This window comes from Lepeophtheirus salmonis, unplaced genomic scaffold, assembly GCF_016086655.4.
Source record: "Lepeophtheirus salmonis unplaced genomic scaffold, UVic_Lsal_1.4 unplaced_contig_11983_pilon, whole genome shotgun sequence".
Classification (NCBI taxonomy): Eukaryota; Metazoa; Arthropoda; class Copepoda; order Siphonostomatoida; family Caligidae; genus Lepeophtheirus; species Lepeophtheirus salmonis.
In genome coordinates this window covers 1,869-16,931 of record NW_027289822.1, presented here as the reverse complement: position 1 = coordinate 16,931, position 15,063 = coordinate 1,869, and the positions used below count along the sequence as shown (strand labels likewise).

General features: G+C 31.2%; 2 protein-coding genes and 2 pseudogenes across 2 annotated transcripts; all 4 read left to right on the top strand.

The window, feature by feature from the left end:
- The first annotated feature begins 465 nt into the window (after positions 1–465).
- LOC121130783 (uncharacterized) lies at positions 466–1,067 on the top strand. The gene has a single exon (XM_040726465.2). The coding sequence runs from the start codon at positions 501–503 to the stop codon at positions 984–986; it is 486 nt and encodes a 161-aa protein (XP_040582399.1). The 5' UTR covers positions 466–500; the 3' UTR covers positions 987–1,067.
- A 1,536-nt stretch (positions 1,068–2,603) lies between these two features.
- LOC121130786 (uncharacterized) lies at positions 2,604–3,194 on the top strand. The gene has a single exon (XM_040726467.2). It carries the CDS (start codon positions 2,662–2,664, stop codon positions 3,187–3,189), a length of 528 nt encoding a protein of 175 aa, XP_040582401.1. The 5' UTR covers positions 2,604–2,661; the 3' UTR covers positions 3,190–3,194.
- Positions 3,195–7,432: 4,238 nt separating this feature from the next.
- Positions 7,433–8,041, top strand: LOC121130784 (uncharacterized; annotated as a pseudogene).
- A 5,783-nt stretch (positions 8,042–13,824) lies between these two features.
- On the top strand, positions 13,825–14,508 carry LOC121130785 (uncharacterized; annotated as a pseudogene).
- Positions 14,509–15,063: the final 555 nt, after the last annotated feature.

Sequence of the window (15,063 nt, the reverse complement as noted above, 5' to 3'; positions counted from 1 at the left end):
GATTACACAATTTCTAAAATTATTGGAAACAACTAAATTTAATTCATATATATATATGTATTTGCAATTAAATTGGCCCTCTGATCAAATTTATAAAGCCCATGAAACAAAGTATAATCAGATTTAAAATGTTAGGTACAAAATATATTTACTCTTTTTAAACCTTGACAAATTCTATCATTATAAATGCAATATCAAACATTGGAAATCTAGCTTTACTTTAAGAGAATATTTGTATTAATGAATCGGACAAAAGTTTTACTTAAATTTTCTTATATAAATCAAACTTGAATATATTTGAAAATGAAGCATAACCCCCACATTTAAGGTGTGCATAGATACAAGGGCTCAAAAGAATAATAAAAGATCCCTATCGAAGAAAATGCTGGCCCGAAAAAAAAAAAAAAAGGAAATCAAAAGCGTGTATAAAATGACTGACGTAAGAACCCAAGGCTCATCAGATTCAGTTGTATCCTTCATCGACTAACATCCTCAACAAAATGTACAAATATATCGTAGCTTTTGCTCTCCTTTCCTCTGTCTATGGCAGTCATCACGCTCCAACTCCTGCTTCCTATGACGCACCAAAACCTGCTACCTATGATGCACCAGCACCAACCCCAGCTCCTTACCATCCTCTCCGACCTGCTCCATACCACGCCCCTGCTCCTTCCTACAAACCCACCAAATACGAAGAAGCACCACAACCCTATGCTTTCCAATATGGTGTAGCTGATGACTACACTGGCTCCAACTTCTCAGCTGAAGAAAATGCTGATGGAAAGATCACTTCCGGATCCTACAAAGTAGCTCTTCCCGATGGTCGTATTCAAACTGTTACTTATACAGTTGATGCCTACAATGGATTCGTCGCTGATGTTCAATACGAAGGAACTCCTGTCTACCCCAAGTACGAACCCAAACCATCTTCCTACAAGGCTGCTCCCGTCCCAGCTTACAAGCCCACTCCCTCTTATAAAGCTTAAAAAATTATATATATATGTATATTTATTTATTTATTATATCAAAATGTGAAGCTTAATAATAAACTGATTGTTTTTTTAAAATTTGATAAATATTTTATCGATCCTTTACAATTGGTAATTATAAAATAGAAACATCTAACAATTGGAGACCATAACTATTGAAAAAAAAAAATATTTCACCTATCCATTTGGTATCAATCATCTACATAATTTGTCAAAATATCACAAATAAAATATGTGAGATGGGAATGCAATTTCGAAAAACAGTATAAATAAACGTTAAATTATAACTATTTGCTAAATGAAAAAAACTGATAATTATGTAATATTAATTGAAGGGAGGGAGACAATGAGCGGCAATATTATCTTGTAGCTTGAGTGATCATTCTGTAACTATGTATGTATAGCATTTAAGGGTTAGTTGGTATACTTTTCACCTTTAGGTATATTATTCAGAATAGTGTTTTGGAGGTCTCAGGTGTGTTTTTTTGTTATTTTTTTGCAAAGTTTAAAATAATATGTACATAACTTTTGGCACTAACATAATAGCATATTTCATACTTTATATATAATCAGTATTGGCACATTTTCAGTCGTTGTTATCGATAAATTATAAAAGAAAATATTAGTATATAATGTTATAAAAAGTTGTAAAAAAAATATTAGTTCAACAAAATAAAATTATTTTTAATGATCCAATAAACATAATAATAATTCTATATAAAAAATGCAATAATTATTTATAGGGGATTTATATGGTATATTTTTGACTATTTTGATGAAAATTACTCGTTGATCATTATTGGTTGGTACATTATAGACTTCAAATACCTAGAGTTACATTACTCATCAATATAAATATAACCAATAATATTGATTTAAGTCAATCAAACGAAATTATAAGGCTAAATTCACACTTCAAACTTTGTTATAACTAAATCAAAATCTTGTGAAGCAATTTCATTTTCTAAAAAAAAGTTGCATATAACATTTTATAGCTTTCCCCCAAAAAAAAAAAAAACGTCATTTTATTTATTTTTTATCAAAAGTAAAAATGTAGATCAATACAGATTTTTTTGTTGCCCAAATTTTACTGCTAGACCCGCCATACCGAAGTTGTACCGAATTAATAAAAATGATTACGATCTTAGACCGGTCTAGGAATTCCAGATTGAAATTCACAACATTTTTTAGTTAAAATGTCATATTTATTAATTAAAATAGGTGTTATAGGATCTATAAATTGTAAATATGCATAATGAACGAGGGAATAACTAAAAGTTATTTAACCTGATTTATACAAAACATGGGAGTCAATTATATATGGAACATTATGTATAATCCATGATATACATATATATCTACAAATATATCTATTTTTCAACTTAAATACCTCATATTTCTAATCAATAGAAATTTTAAATAAATCCTTAATTAATAATAGTGACCAAGGTTTGAAGGGCGTTCAAAACAAACAATGACCCCTAAGAGGTGTGGTTATTTCCTCAATTGTTATCCGTTACATATTACACATATGCTTCAAAGTATACAAAAGCACCATTAGTAAAATAACAGACCTTTAAAATCTCAAAAGTATATATTGACAATAAATTGTATTTGAAATCATCAATTCAAAAGTGACTCCTCTTCCAACAACATTCAATAACTCACAAAAATGTTTCGATTCATGGTTGCATCCATTCTTCTGTCCTCCGTTCTAGGAGATCACCATGTTCCTCATCATTCAGAACCAGCTCCTTATCATGCCCCTTCTCCATCTTACAAGCCGACACACTACGATGAGAGCCCCCAACCCTATGCCTTCAAATATGGTGTCTCTGATGACTACTCTGGAGCTCAGTTCACAGCTGAGGAAAATGCGGATGGAAAGATTACCTCTGGATCCTATCAAGTTGCTCTTCCCGATGGTCGTATTCAAACCGTGACCTACACCGTTGATGGATACAATGGTTTCGTTGCTGATGTTGCCTATGAGGGAACTCCTAGTTATCCCAAGTACGAGCCAAAACATGCCCACAACCCAGCTCCATATCAAGCACCTGCTCCATCCTATAAGCCAGCTCCATATCACGCACCTCCCCCAACCTATAAGCCAGCCCCTTCTTACAAACCCACTCCTACGCCAGCATATAAGCCAGCTCCTTCCTACGAACCCACTCCTATTCCATCTTACAAAGCTTAAGCATTCTCTTTAAAAAATTATCTTATTTAGGTATTAAAAATAAAGTATATTTATTTGCTAAATGTGTTGTAAAATCAATTAAATTATTTTGAACATAATTTTTTAGTTCAACCTTTAAAATAAAAATTAATACATATTTCATGTGTTTTTCTTTACACTGTCGGAGACAAAGATGGATGATATCGGGTGACAATATTTTTATTTCCAAAAAAAAAGAGGACACGTTGTCGGATCAATGACGGCTTAGGGGTTTGAAGGTGTTAATATTTTGACAATAGTTAAATTTAAGAACACTTACATATTTTAACAATGCTTTACTTTTGAGATTCTTTTAAATAAATAAATAATAGTTTTGGTTGTTTGATTTTATATTTTAAGTCGAACAAAAATCCAAAAATATGAATCATGAATTTAGAAAGAAAAAAAAGTCCCCGAACGCTCTGGATAGGATCAATAAAGATCACATATTCAAAAGGAAAAGATGACGGTTGGTCCACCTAATATATATGACAAAAGATAGTTTCCAATTTAAGCATTTTTACTCTAAGATGTAGTTTAACATTATATAAAAAAACAAAAAAACACCAATATCACTCTTAATAATTATAATTTTTATTTAATCTTTGGAATTGTTGGAGTATCATTGATTCAGGACTTCCAAAGAAATTAAAAATTAGGAAAATCAGGCCATTGAAATAATATTATTTTTTAATTTTATTTTCGAAAAATAACCTAATTACATTAAGATTAGCTATAAAATAGACTAATTATCTTTGAGGCCTCCTAGAAAAACAAACTTTTAATATTTTTGTGCATTTAATAACTATTTTTTTATCCAGTAAGCACAACCAATATATGTAGAAAACAGTTTATCTAAGATACTTTCAACAGTTTATGACTGAGTGCATTTTTATAACTGTTGTACCTACCTTTATTATTGAAATAAATATAGAATGACCCACTTATGATTACACCCACAAAACAACAAACAACGTTTTATAAAAAACATTCTGCCAAATAAAGTGACGACAAATCCAAATCTAGTCACTATTTGGGATCAATTTAATATCATTCCCATCTACAAAAATCCAAGTATCCGAATTGTGTTCGCCATAATTGTTGAAAAAACGTCAATTTCCCTCCACAGTTGAGAATGTAGATTTCTTTCACGTTCTCTCTTGCCTTCTCTACAAGGTAGAGAACATCAATGAAACTCTCCCTTTTAGCAAGATCTTTAGCCGAGATGAATAATGCTGATACATCCATTTCACTGAGAATTCTAGAACGTGTTTCATGTTTGAAATGTAATTAGAAGGGATGTATTGCTCTGATCACATCACTGTAAAATACTATTGGTTATTAAGTATTATTAAGTAATCACTCATAGCTGACAAATGATGCATTCATAGGGACATTTTTATTCTTTACCAATCCGGTTTCAAAAATGCAATACCCACCTCAAATGTATCAGATAACAAGCAGAACCATCGTTCAAAGAACAGGAGGCTTGCTATTAATTGACATTATAGTGATTCATTTCTCATAATTTCTTGTACTATTAAATAATCTTTGACCGGAGTTAGAGTGAGTTTTATACGCCTACAGCTTATAAAAGCTGTAGAAATAACCAATACATTGATTTTTAACGGCACCGCTAAGTTTTAGGAGAATTATGTAATTCCTTGTTTGTGTCTGAATATACATTTGCAGCTATTTACTTCGTATGAAAAAAAAAAGACTCAATGTTAACAGCATTGTTTGAGTTGTTTCCCAACACATAGATGGATCAATTTCAGTTTTACATTTATATAATCATTTTGACCATCTGTAATTATAAAAATATTTTATAACTTTAAACAGAGTAAAAAACTCATTTGGGTAAATATTTAAGTTGCTGATGTTACCTATGAGGGAACTCCTAGTTACCCTAAATATGACCCAAAACATGCTCACAAGACAGTTCCATATCACGCACCTACTCCACCCTATAAAACATCTTACAAGCCAGCTCCCTCTTATAAAGCTTAAGAATTATGTCAAAAAAGTAATTGTAATATGATCTTATTTTAAAAAAAATATATATTTATTTGCTGAATGTGTTATAAAATAAGTTAAAGGAGCCATTTTTTATTATTAGTTAAATAATTTAGATCACGAATAGAAGTCACAACATATGATCCATTTATGGAACTTTAATCGATTCAACACAGACTGATTATATTTTTACTTATACAATATTAAATTGTTCCAAAGATACTGTATAAGGTAACATCTATCCCACAGTTAGTAGACACGTCTATTGATGAAACCAACTGTTGAATAGAGAAGTGTTTTTCTCCAGAGTTACATGTTTGCACTTAAAAGATCTAAAAGGAAACTCAGAGGTGAATTGGTAATACTATCGAAAATTATATCAAAAATATTGATTGGCCCCATCAAAAATACTAAGAACTAAAGGTGTTGTTCGTCTGTTTCATCTACCGCTGGCTAACACTTGGCTGATGCTAGGCACTGACTATAATAAAAAATTTTAATGACTCTGAATGACCCTCTATATTTCATCTTTATTAATAAACCAACGTCCAACGTATAAGTTTTAAAAAGTCTCTGAATATTTAATAGACTTATTCTTGTTGTATTTATTACATCTCATTCCGTACAACATTTGCCCAATCTTCGTAATTGTAGCGTCAATTTCCATCCCATTTTCCTTGGAGAACATTGCAAAAAATCTTCTTTTCAGCATCATAATTAAGTAACTTTAGGGTAGTAATAGTAGACTCTAAAGTTCCTTGTATTTTCGGGCATTACCACAAAAGGAGAAGCCTTGAAGAAAGGAAAAATTGTTTTGTGCAAAAATATACTAAACACTTATTAGGGGCCCACAAAGGTATCCATGCATTCAACAGAAGTAAAATAATGGTTCTGCAATGATTCAACAATTATTTTGACACTACGAATTTTGATTCTTCTTATATTTGCAACCATTTGAAGGACCACACATTGGTCTATCAAGCAGTTACTTGTATCACTGCAATCCCCGGCCAGAACTCACACAAAATTATTACATAGATTTATAAGCGAACCTGCTTTTAACAGTCTCTTTTTTAAACTAACATAATATGTTGAATACAAAAAAAACAGAAGTGACACTCTCCTGTTGAGTTAATAGATTAAAATGGACAAATAAATGTTTTCCAATCCCATTTTTGATTTCCTTTCTCTCCTTCTATGTGAGAATAAATGTTATCTCAGAACTGCCCAGACCTTATTTTTTTTTTTTTTTTGAGTTCACTATCTTAAAATTTTGAATATTTTCGAAATATCAAATCTGGTTGAAGAGGTTACCTCAACAAATTGGTCATTTTTTAGTTCCAATACCTAGTTAATACAGGTTTCATGTCAAAACTTTTACTCAACAAAAACAATCATTTGCTCAACTAAGACTTGATAACCCTAAATATATAAAATAATTTATGTAAATTCAAAGGAATCATAATGGAAATGGAATTATATAGCACTCAAAAGTGGATTAAAAATCCCAAATATATGTGTCAATATAAAAAAAGTACATTTGTTGACCAATAAATTTAGTTTAGTCCTGACCAACAAAATATAAACTATCAATGTTGCTTATTTTATGTTTTCTATTATTCTACCATCAATATGACAGAAAATATTCAAGTTATATAATACATATGTAATGTGTATTAATTTTTATTTAAAAATTGTATAAAAATAGGAGATATTTATCCTCAAACTTCAGTACATTACCAATTTAAGATTTATTCATATAACATCATAAGTATGGGTATGAGTTACGTCAAACACTATCAACAAAAATTTTAAAAGCAATAAAATTTTATTTTTATTAAATGTAGGTATACAATAAAAAATACTTCTCAAAATACAAAACTAACCAAATTATTATTTTTTTATATTAGATTTGTATATTTGAAAATGGTTAAACAGTTTAAATTGGTTAAGTCAAGTCCTTCATCTTCAAACAATTTAAAATTAATAAAATTACATTTTTGAATTTGTAAATGAAATTATAGAATAATGAATAACATTAATAATAGTTTTATTTGACCACACATAGGGGAGGGGTCTGACTAATATTCAATATTTTTTCAATGTAAACACATACCTATTAATAACAAAAAGCTGGCCTATTGAGTATATATTGACTAGACATTCTATAAGGGATCATCAAATCAAAATTGACTCCTCTTCCAACAACATTCATCAACTCCCAAAAATGTTTCAATTCATAATTGCATCCGTTCTTCTTGCCTCCGTTCTTGGAGATCACCATGCTCCTCATCATCCAGCACCAGCTCCTTATCATGCCTCTTCTCCGTCTTACAAGCCAACACACTACGATGAGAGCCCCAACCCTATGCCTTCAAATACGGTGTATCTGATGACTACTCTGGAGCTCAATTCACAGCTGAGGAAAATGCAGATGGAAAGATTACCTCTGGATCTTATCAAGTTGCTCTTCCCGATGGTCGTATTCAAACCGTGACCTACACTGTTGATGGATACAATGGTTTCGTTGCTGATGTTGCCTACGAGGGAACTCCTAGTTACCCCAAGTATGAACCAAAACATGCTCACAAGCCAGCTCCATATCATGCAACTGCCCCAGCCTATAAGCCAGCTCCTTCTTACAAGCCTACTCCTGCCTATAAGCCAGCTCCCACTTACAAACCTACTTCTGCCTATAAGCCAGCTTCCTCTTACGAACCCACTCCTATTCCATCTTACAAAGCTTAAACATTGTCCTAAAATAATGCTTGTGATATCACCTTATGTATTTATAAAGAAAATATATTTATTCCCTAAATGTGTTGTGAAATAAATTATATTATTTGGAAGGAACCCTTTTTGATTCAAAATCTTGAAATAAACATTAGTAGATATTTAATGTTTTGTTTTTCAAGTTGTCAAAGACAAATAAAGATAATATAAATATACGGTGGTAATTCTAGAATAATAGAAGACGCACACAAAAGTGAAAAATCGTTCCAATCAAAAACTGGACAATGTTCTTCCTAAATTTTGCTATTGGAAAAACAAACATTTTTCCAATTTTTCATAATAAGTTGATACACGATTTACATTTTAATGACCACACAAAAAGAGCAGTCCCTAGCAGATTTGAGACATTCAATATTTAAATGTAAAGAAAGTTCGACTTTCATTCAAGGTACCTGAAGGAAAATCTTTGGGAGATGCAAGGAAACCATTCTAGCAAATATATCCAGTAATTACAAAAAGATTGGCGCTATCACTTTTTTATAGGTGATCAATCATTTTATCATCATGCTAATGAATGCTAAATTTACATTTAAACTAGTCAATTTCTTGATACAGTTCACTTTAATACTAGTTGAATGAATACCCTGTATTTCCACATATTAAGACCATCAAATTTTCTTAGCTAAAATATCCTAATTCCCTTGTTAAAATTTAGTACTGGTCATATAGAAAACTCATAGTTGGCTTCAAAAAGCTCACACTACACGATACACTCTGCTCAATAAAATCACTTTCTACTTTCCCAAGAAGAACGTATCCCAAGACACACTTTATTAAGAGGTATTCAGAAAGACTTAATGACTGTTTCTCTGCAGTAAACGCTTCATTTTCTGATGGTGTCTTGAAATAGACCATTTTTCATTAAGTGGAAAAATTGGAGAAAAGTTGCTTGGATATTTTTAATGTGGGGAGGCTATGATTAGTTGATTAAATATTGAAGAGAAACAATGGTGATTGCATGGAAAATACTGTCAGCCAATGAAACGTTGGTTTTTTCAATAAGTAAATTTAATATAATTTACATGTAATATTTTTGATTAATTTTTAGCACACGGATTCTGAAGTTAAGATTCTGATAAATTTTGACAGACGTGTGTTTTTCCATCCCATACTTGTCAAAGAAAGTAGAAAATTTGGTGATCAGAGTTCACTAAAGTTAGGAACTCCGTGTATTGATTTCCTTGGGCGACAGTTATACAAGTTTTTGAAGCTGTGTACTAGCAAAGAGAAAAAAATCATATAGAAAGAAGCAGTTGGATTTGTTATACTTAGTTTCCAAGATCTAATACAATTTTTTTTCTATTCGGACTTGCAATGCCCATTTGCAATAGCTATTAGATAAAGTAAACCCGATTTTAAAAGGAGGAATTGTACCATTAAATCATAATGCGTTTCTGAGTTGATGTTAGCCATTCTAAAAAGTGATACAATGTCTCGATAGTTTGAACATGTTGATTTTATCATGAAGAAAAGTAGAGTTATCATTATTTGACCTCCTTCCTGTCCCGTTAATTTTCCTCAAAGAAACTTGACTTTTTCAACAGTAAAAGGTTTTATTCATTAAGAAAACAATTCTCCTTTAGAATAAAAGATATATTTTAAAGAGATTCATTCATACTAAAAAAATAATTTCAGAATAAGTTGGAAAGGTTTACGGGCAATTTTCTGAACAAACTTTTTAATTTGAATGAAATACAATCAATTAATATGTATTCTGTGTTTTTGTATAATTTTCAATAGTAGTCAAATTAAATACCATGCTGCTGGTGGGGCTATTGAAGTTAAAAGATGGAGGACTCATGGGCTCAAAAGAGCTAACCCATGCATCTCTAATAGCAACACATGTATGAAAAGGGGCTGTAAATCTTAAGTATCTTTTAGCGTGCAATTTTTTTTTGTGTTGGGAACCTGACCAGTGTGTTTTTTATTTACCTAAGCTTTTGTCATTATCTTTCATTCTAGAGGAGATAAGATCTAAGTATAAAGTGGAACTACTGGTATGTCTGCTCATGATTGACGAAGACCACCAGTGAGGATTTGCTAAAGATTTTTAAGTGCAAGTCCTCATTTGAGTCAAAGTACTTGTAGAATTGAGAATCCAAACGGAGTTATTCCTGTCTATTTCTTTTCTTTTTATGTTCCTTTAATTGATTAGATGGAGTTGCACTGATTAAGTATACGTAACCATCACATTTAATCTATCTAACCTAGGAATCTTCTGTGTGTATAAAGGTACATAAAGTATATTTATTTCTTTAGGAATGATCTGAGCGTGAACTTGCGCACATTGAGTTCAAGAGAATAATTTTCCCAAGCGCGATGTCCATGAGCTACTTCGATTTCATCTTTGCTTGAAGGACTTTGTTTATTTTCTATATCTCAGACCTGCTTGTAGCTGATCTAAAGAAATGATATCACAGCTAAGCGGCTCTCCTTCCAAACAGGCTTCAATTTGTCGAGATTACCATGTAAATTATTCGTTTCTTTTCTTCACATAATAAAAGACTTACGATTTCCAACCTTATATGCAACTATAACATAATATGATGAATAAGGCATCAGCAAAAATATGCTTTCTGTAAGATGGTGTGGTAGTTTGTAGCTTGCTGTATTATCAAGTCTAGGTTAGCAGGATACCCCCAAAGTTAATATAAGTACAAGGGTAAATCATAACGCGTATACGACTGAAGTTTGACTTCCACCACGCTTTCAATATTGACGTTATAGTAGATGAATGGTTGCGTGTTTTGTCAAAATCTGTTTTTCTTGCTCAGGAGGGGTAGGATACAATAATTTAAATAATTCCAGCAATAGTGATGTCCTACATTATGAGTGGTTGCCTGTTTTGTCAAAAATCTACCTGTCCTGTCTAGCAGTTGGTACTATACATCAGATTGAAAATTCTAGCTAGCCCAATTACATGATGGTCTAACATTGTATTTCTATTAACCTTGGGGTACATCGTATATTTTATTTCAAATATTTTTGTTATTCAAAGAGTTGTATTATTTTGCCGCGTAACGGCGCTCTCTGTCACTTTGTTTACAAACTAATATAAGTAAAGTACGTTAATGCCCCATTAAGATACTCACACATTTGAAATCATAGATGGATTATTTTTTTACTCACTCTCCGAAATATAATAAAATATAACTAAGATAAGCGTTTAAATAGGGTTTAATTATATTCTCATGATTTTTTTTTTTTTTGCGAATCAGCAATGCTGCTCTTAAGATGTTTGTATAGACTACCATCATTTTTTGCAATTCAGCAGTGCTGTTTTTAGACGTTGGCATTAATTACCATCATTACTTCGTATGAAAAAAGACTCAATGTTAACAGCATTGTTTGAGTTGTTTCCCAACACATAGATGGATCAATTTCAGTTTTACATTTATATAATCATTTTGACCATCTGTAATTATAAAAATATTTTATAACTTTAAACAGAGTAAAAAACTCATTTGGGTAAATATTTAAGTTGCTGATGTTACCTGTGAGGGAACTCCTAGTTACCCTAAATATGACCCAAAACATGCTCACAAGACAGTTCCATATCACGCACCTACTCCACCCTATAAAACATCTTACAAGCCAGCTCCCTCTTATAAAGCTTAAGAATTATGTCAAAAAGTAATTGTAATATGATCTTATTTTAAAAAAATATATATTTATTTGCTGAATGTGTTATAAAATAAGTTAAAGGAGCCATTTTTATTATTAGTTAAATAATTTAGATCACGAATAGAAGTCACAACATATGATCCATTTATGGAACTTTAATCGATTCAACACAGACTGATTATATTTTTACTTATACAATATTAAATTGTTCCAAAGATACTGTATAAGGTAACATCTATCCACAGTTAGTAGACACGTCTATTGATGAAACCAACTGTTGAATAGAGAGTGTTTTTCTCAGAGTTACATGTTTGCACTTAAAAGATCTAAAAGGAAACTCAGAGGTGAATTGGTAATACTATCGAAAATTATATCAAAATATTGATTGGCCCCATCAAAAATACTAAGAACTAAAGGTGTTGTTCGTCTGTTTCATCTACCGCTGGCTAACACTTGGCTGATGCTAGGCACTGACTATAATAAAAAAATTTAATGACTCTGAATGACCCTCTATATTTCATCTTTATTAATAAGCCAACGTCCAACGTATAAGTTTTAAAAAGTTTCTGAATATTTAATAGACTTATTCTTGTTGTATTTATTACATCTCATTCCGTACAACATTTGCCCAATCTTCGTAATTGTAGCGTCAATTTCCATCCCATTTTTCCTTGGAGAACATTGCAAAAAATCTTCTTTTCAGCATCATAATTAAGTAACTTTAGGGTAGTAATAGTAGACTCTAAAGTTCCTTGTATTTTCGGGCATTACCACAAAAGGAGAAGCCTTGAAGAAAGAAAAAATTGTTTTGTGCAAAAATATACTAAACACTTATTAGGGGCCCACAAGGGTATCCATGCATTCAACAGAAGTAAAATAATGGTTCTGCAATGATTCAACAATTATTTTGACATTACGAATTTTGATTCTTCTTATATTTGCAACCATTTGAAGGACCACACATTGGTCTATCAAGCAGTTACTTGTATCACTGCAATCCCCGGCCAGAACTCACACAAAATTATTACATAGATTTATTAGCGAACCTGCTTTTAACAGTCTCTTTTTAAACTAACATAGTATGTTGAATACAAAAAAAACAGAAGTGACACTCTCTTGTTGAGTTAATAGATTAAAATGGACAAATAAATGTTTTCCAATCCCATTTTTGATTTCCTTTCTCTCCTTCTATGTGAGAATAAATGTTATCTCAGAACTGCCCAGACCTTATTATTTATTTTTTTTTGAGTTCACTATCTTAAAATTTTGAATATTTTCGAAATATCAAATCTGGTTGAAGAGGTTACCTCAACAAATTGGTCATTTTTAGTTCCAATACCTAGTTAATACAGGTTTCATGTCAAAACTTTTACTCAACAAAAACAATCATTTGCTCAACTAAGACTTGATAACTCTAAATATATAAAATAATTTATGTAAATTCAAAGGAATCATAATGGAAATGGAATTATATAGCACCCAAAAAGTGGATTAAAAATCCCAAATATATGTGTCAATATAAAAAAGCACATTTGTTGACAAATAAATTTAGTTTAGTCCTGACCAACAAAATATAAACTATCAATGTTGCTTATTTTATGCTTTCTATTATTCTACCATCAATATGACAGAAAATATTCAAGTTATATAATACATATGTAATGTGTATTAATTTTTATTTAAAAATTGTATAAAAATAGGAGATATTTATCCTCAAACTTCAGTACATTACCAATTTAAGATTTATTCATATAACATCATAAGTATGGGTATGAGTTACGTCAAACGCTATCAACAAAAATTTTAAAAGCAATAAAATTTTATTTTATTAAATGTAGGTATACAATAAAAAAAATACTTCTCAAAATACAAAACTAACCAAATTATTATTTTTTTATATTATATTTGTATATTTGAAAATGGTTAAACAGTTTAAATTGGTTAAGTCAAGTCCTTCATCTTCAAACAATTTAAAATTAATAAAATTACATTTTTGAATTTGTAAATGAAATTATAGAATAATGAATAACATTAATAATAGTTTTATTTGACCACACATAGGGAGGGGTCTGACTAATATTCAATATTTTTTCAATGTAAACACATACCTATTAATAACAAAAGCTGGCCTATTGAGTATATATTGACTAGACATTCTATATGGGATCATCAAATCAAAATTGACTCCTCTTCTAACAACATTCAATAACTGACAAAAATGCTCCAATTCATAATAGCATCCGTTCTTCTAGCCTCCGTTCTTGGCGATCACCATGCTCCTCATCATTCAGCACCAGCTCCTTATCATGCCTCTTCTCCGTCTTACAAGCCAACACACTACGATGAGAGCCCCCAACCCTATGCCTTCAAATACGGTGTATCTGATGACTACTCTGGAGCTCAATTCACAGCTGAGGAAAATGCAGATGGAAAGATTACCTCTGGATCCTATCAAGTTGCTCTTCCCGATGGTCGTATTCAAACCGTGACCTACACCGTTGATGGATACAATGGTTTCGTTGCTGATGTTGCCTACGAGGGAACTCCTAGTTACCCCAAGTATGAACAAAACATGCTCACAAGCCAGCTCCATATCATGCAACTGCCCCAGCCTATAAGCCAGCTCCTTCTTACAAGCCTACTCTTGCCTATAAGCCAGCTCCCACTTACAAACCTACTTCTGCCTATAAGCCAGCTTCCTCTTACGAACCCTCTCCTATTCCATCTTACAAAGCTTAAACATTGTCCTAAAATAATGCTTGTGATATCACCTTATGTATTTATAAAGAAAATATATTTATTCCCTAAATGTGTTGTGAAATAAATTATATTATTTGGAAGGAACCCTTTTTGATTCAAAATCTTGAAATAAACATTTGTAGATATTTAATGTTCTGTTTTTCAAGTTGTCAAAGACAAATAAAGATAATATAAATATACGGTGGTAATTCTAGAATAATAGAAGACGCACACAAAAGTGAAAAATCATTCCAAATAAAAACTGGACAATGTTCTTCCTAAATTTCGCTATTGGAAAAACAAACATTTTTCCAATTTTTCATAATAAGTTGATACGATTTACATTTTAATGACCACACAAAAAGAGCAGTCCCTAGCAGATTTGAGACATTCAATATTTAAATGTAAAGAAAGTTCGACTTTCATTCAAAGTACCTGAAGGAAAATCTTTGGGAGATGCAAGGAAACCATTCTAGCAAATATATCCAGTAATTACAAAAAGATTGGCGCTATCACTTTTTATAGGTGATCAATCATTTTATCATCATGCTAATGAATGCTAAATTTAGATTTAAACTAGTCAATTTCTTGATACAGTTCACTTTAATACTAGTTGAATGAATACCCTGTATTTCCACATATTAAGACCATCAAATTTTGTTAGCTAAAATATCCTAATTCCCT

Coding starts and splice junctions, on each gene's coding strand:
- LOC121130783 (XM_040726465.2), top strand. CDS start 501: ATGTACAAATATATCGTAGCTTTTGCTCTCCTTTCCTCTGTCTATGGC.
- LOC121130786 (XM_040726467.2), top strand. CDS start 2,662: ATGTTTCGATTCATGGTTGCATCCATTCTTCTGTCCTCCGTTCTAGGA.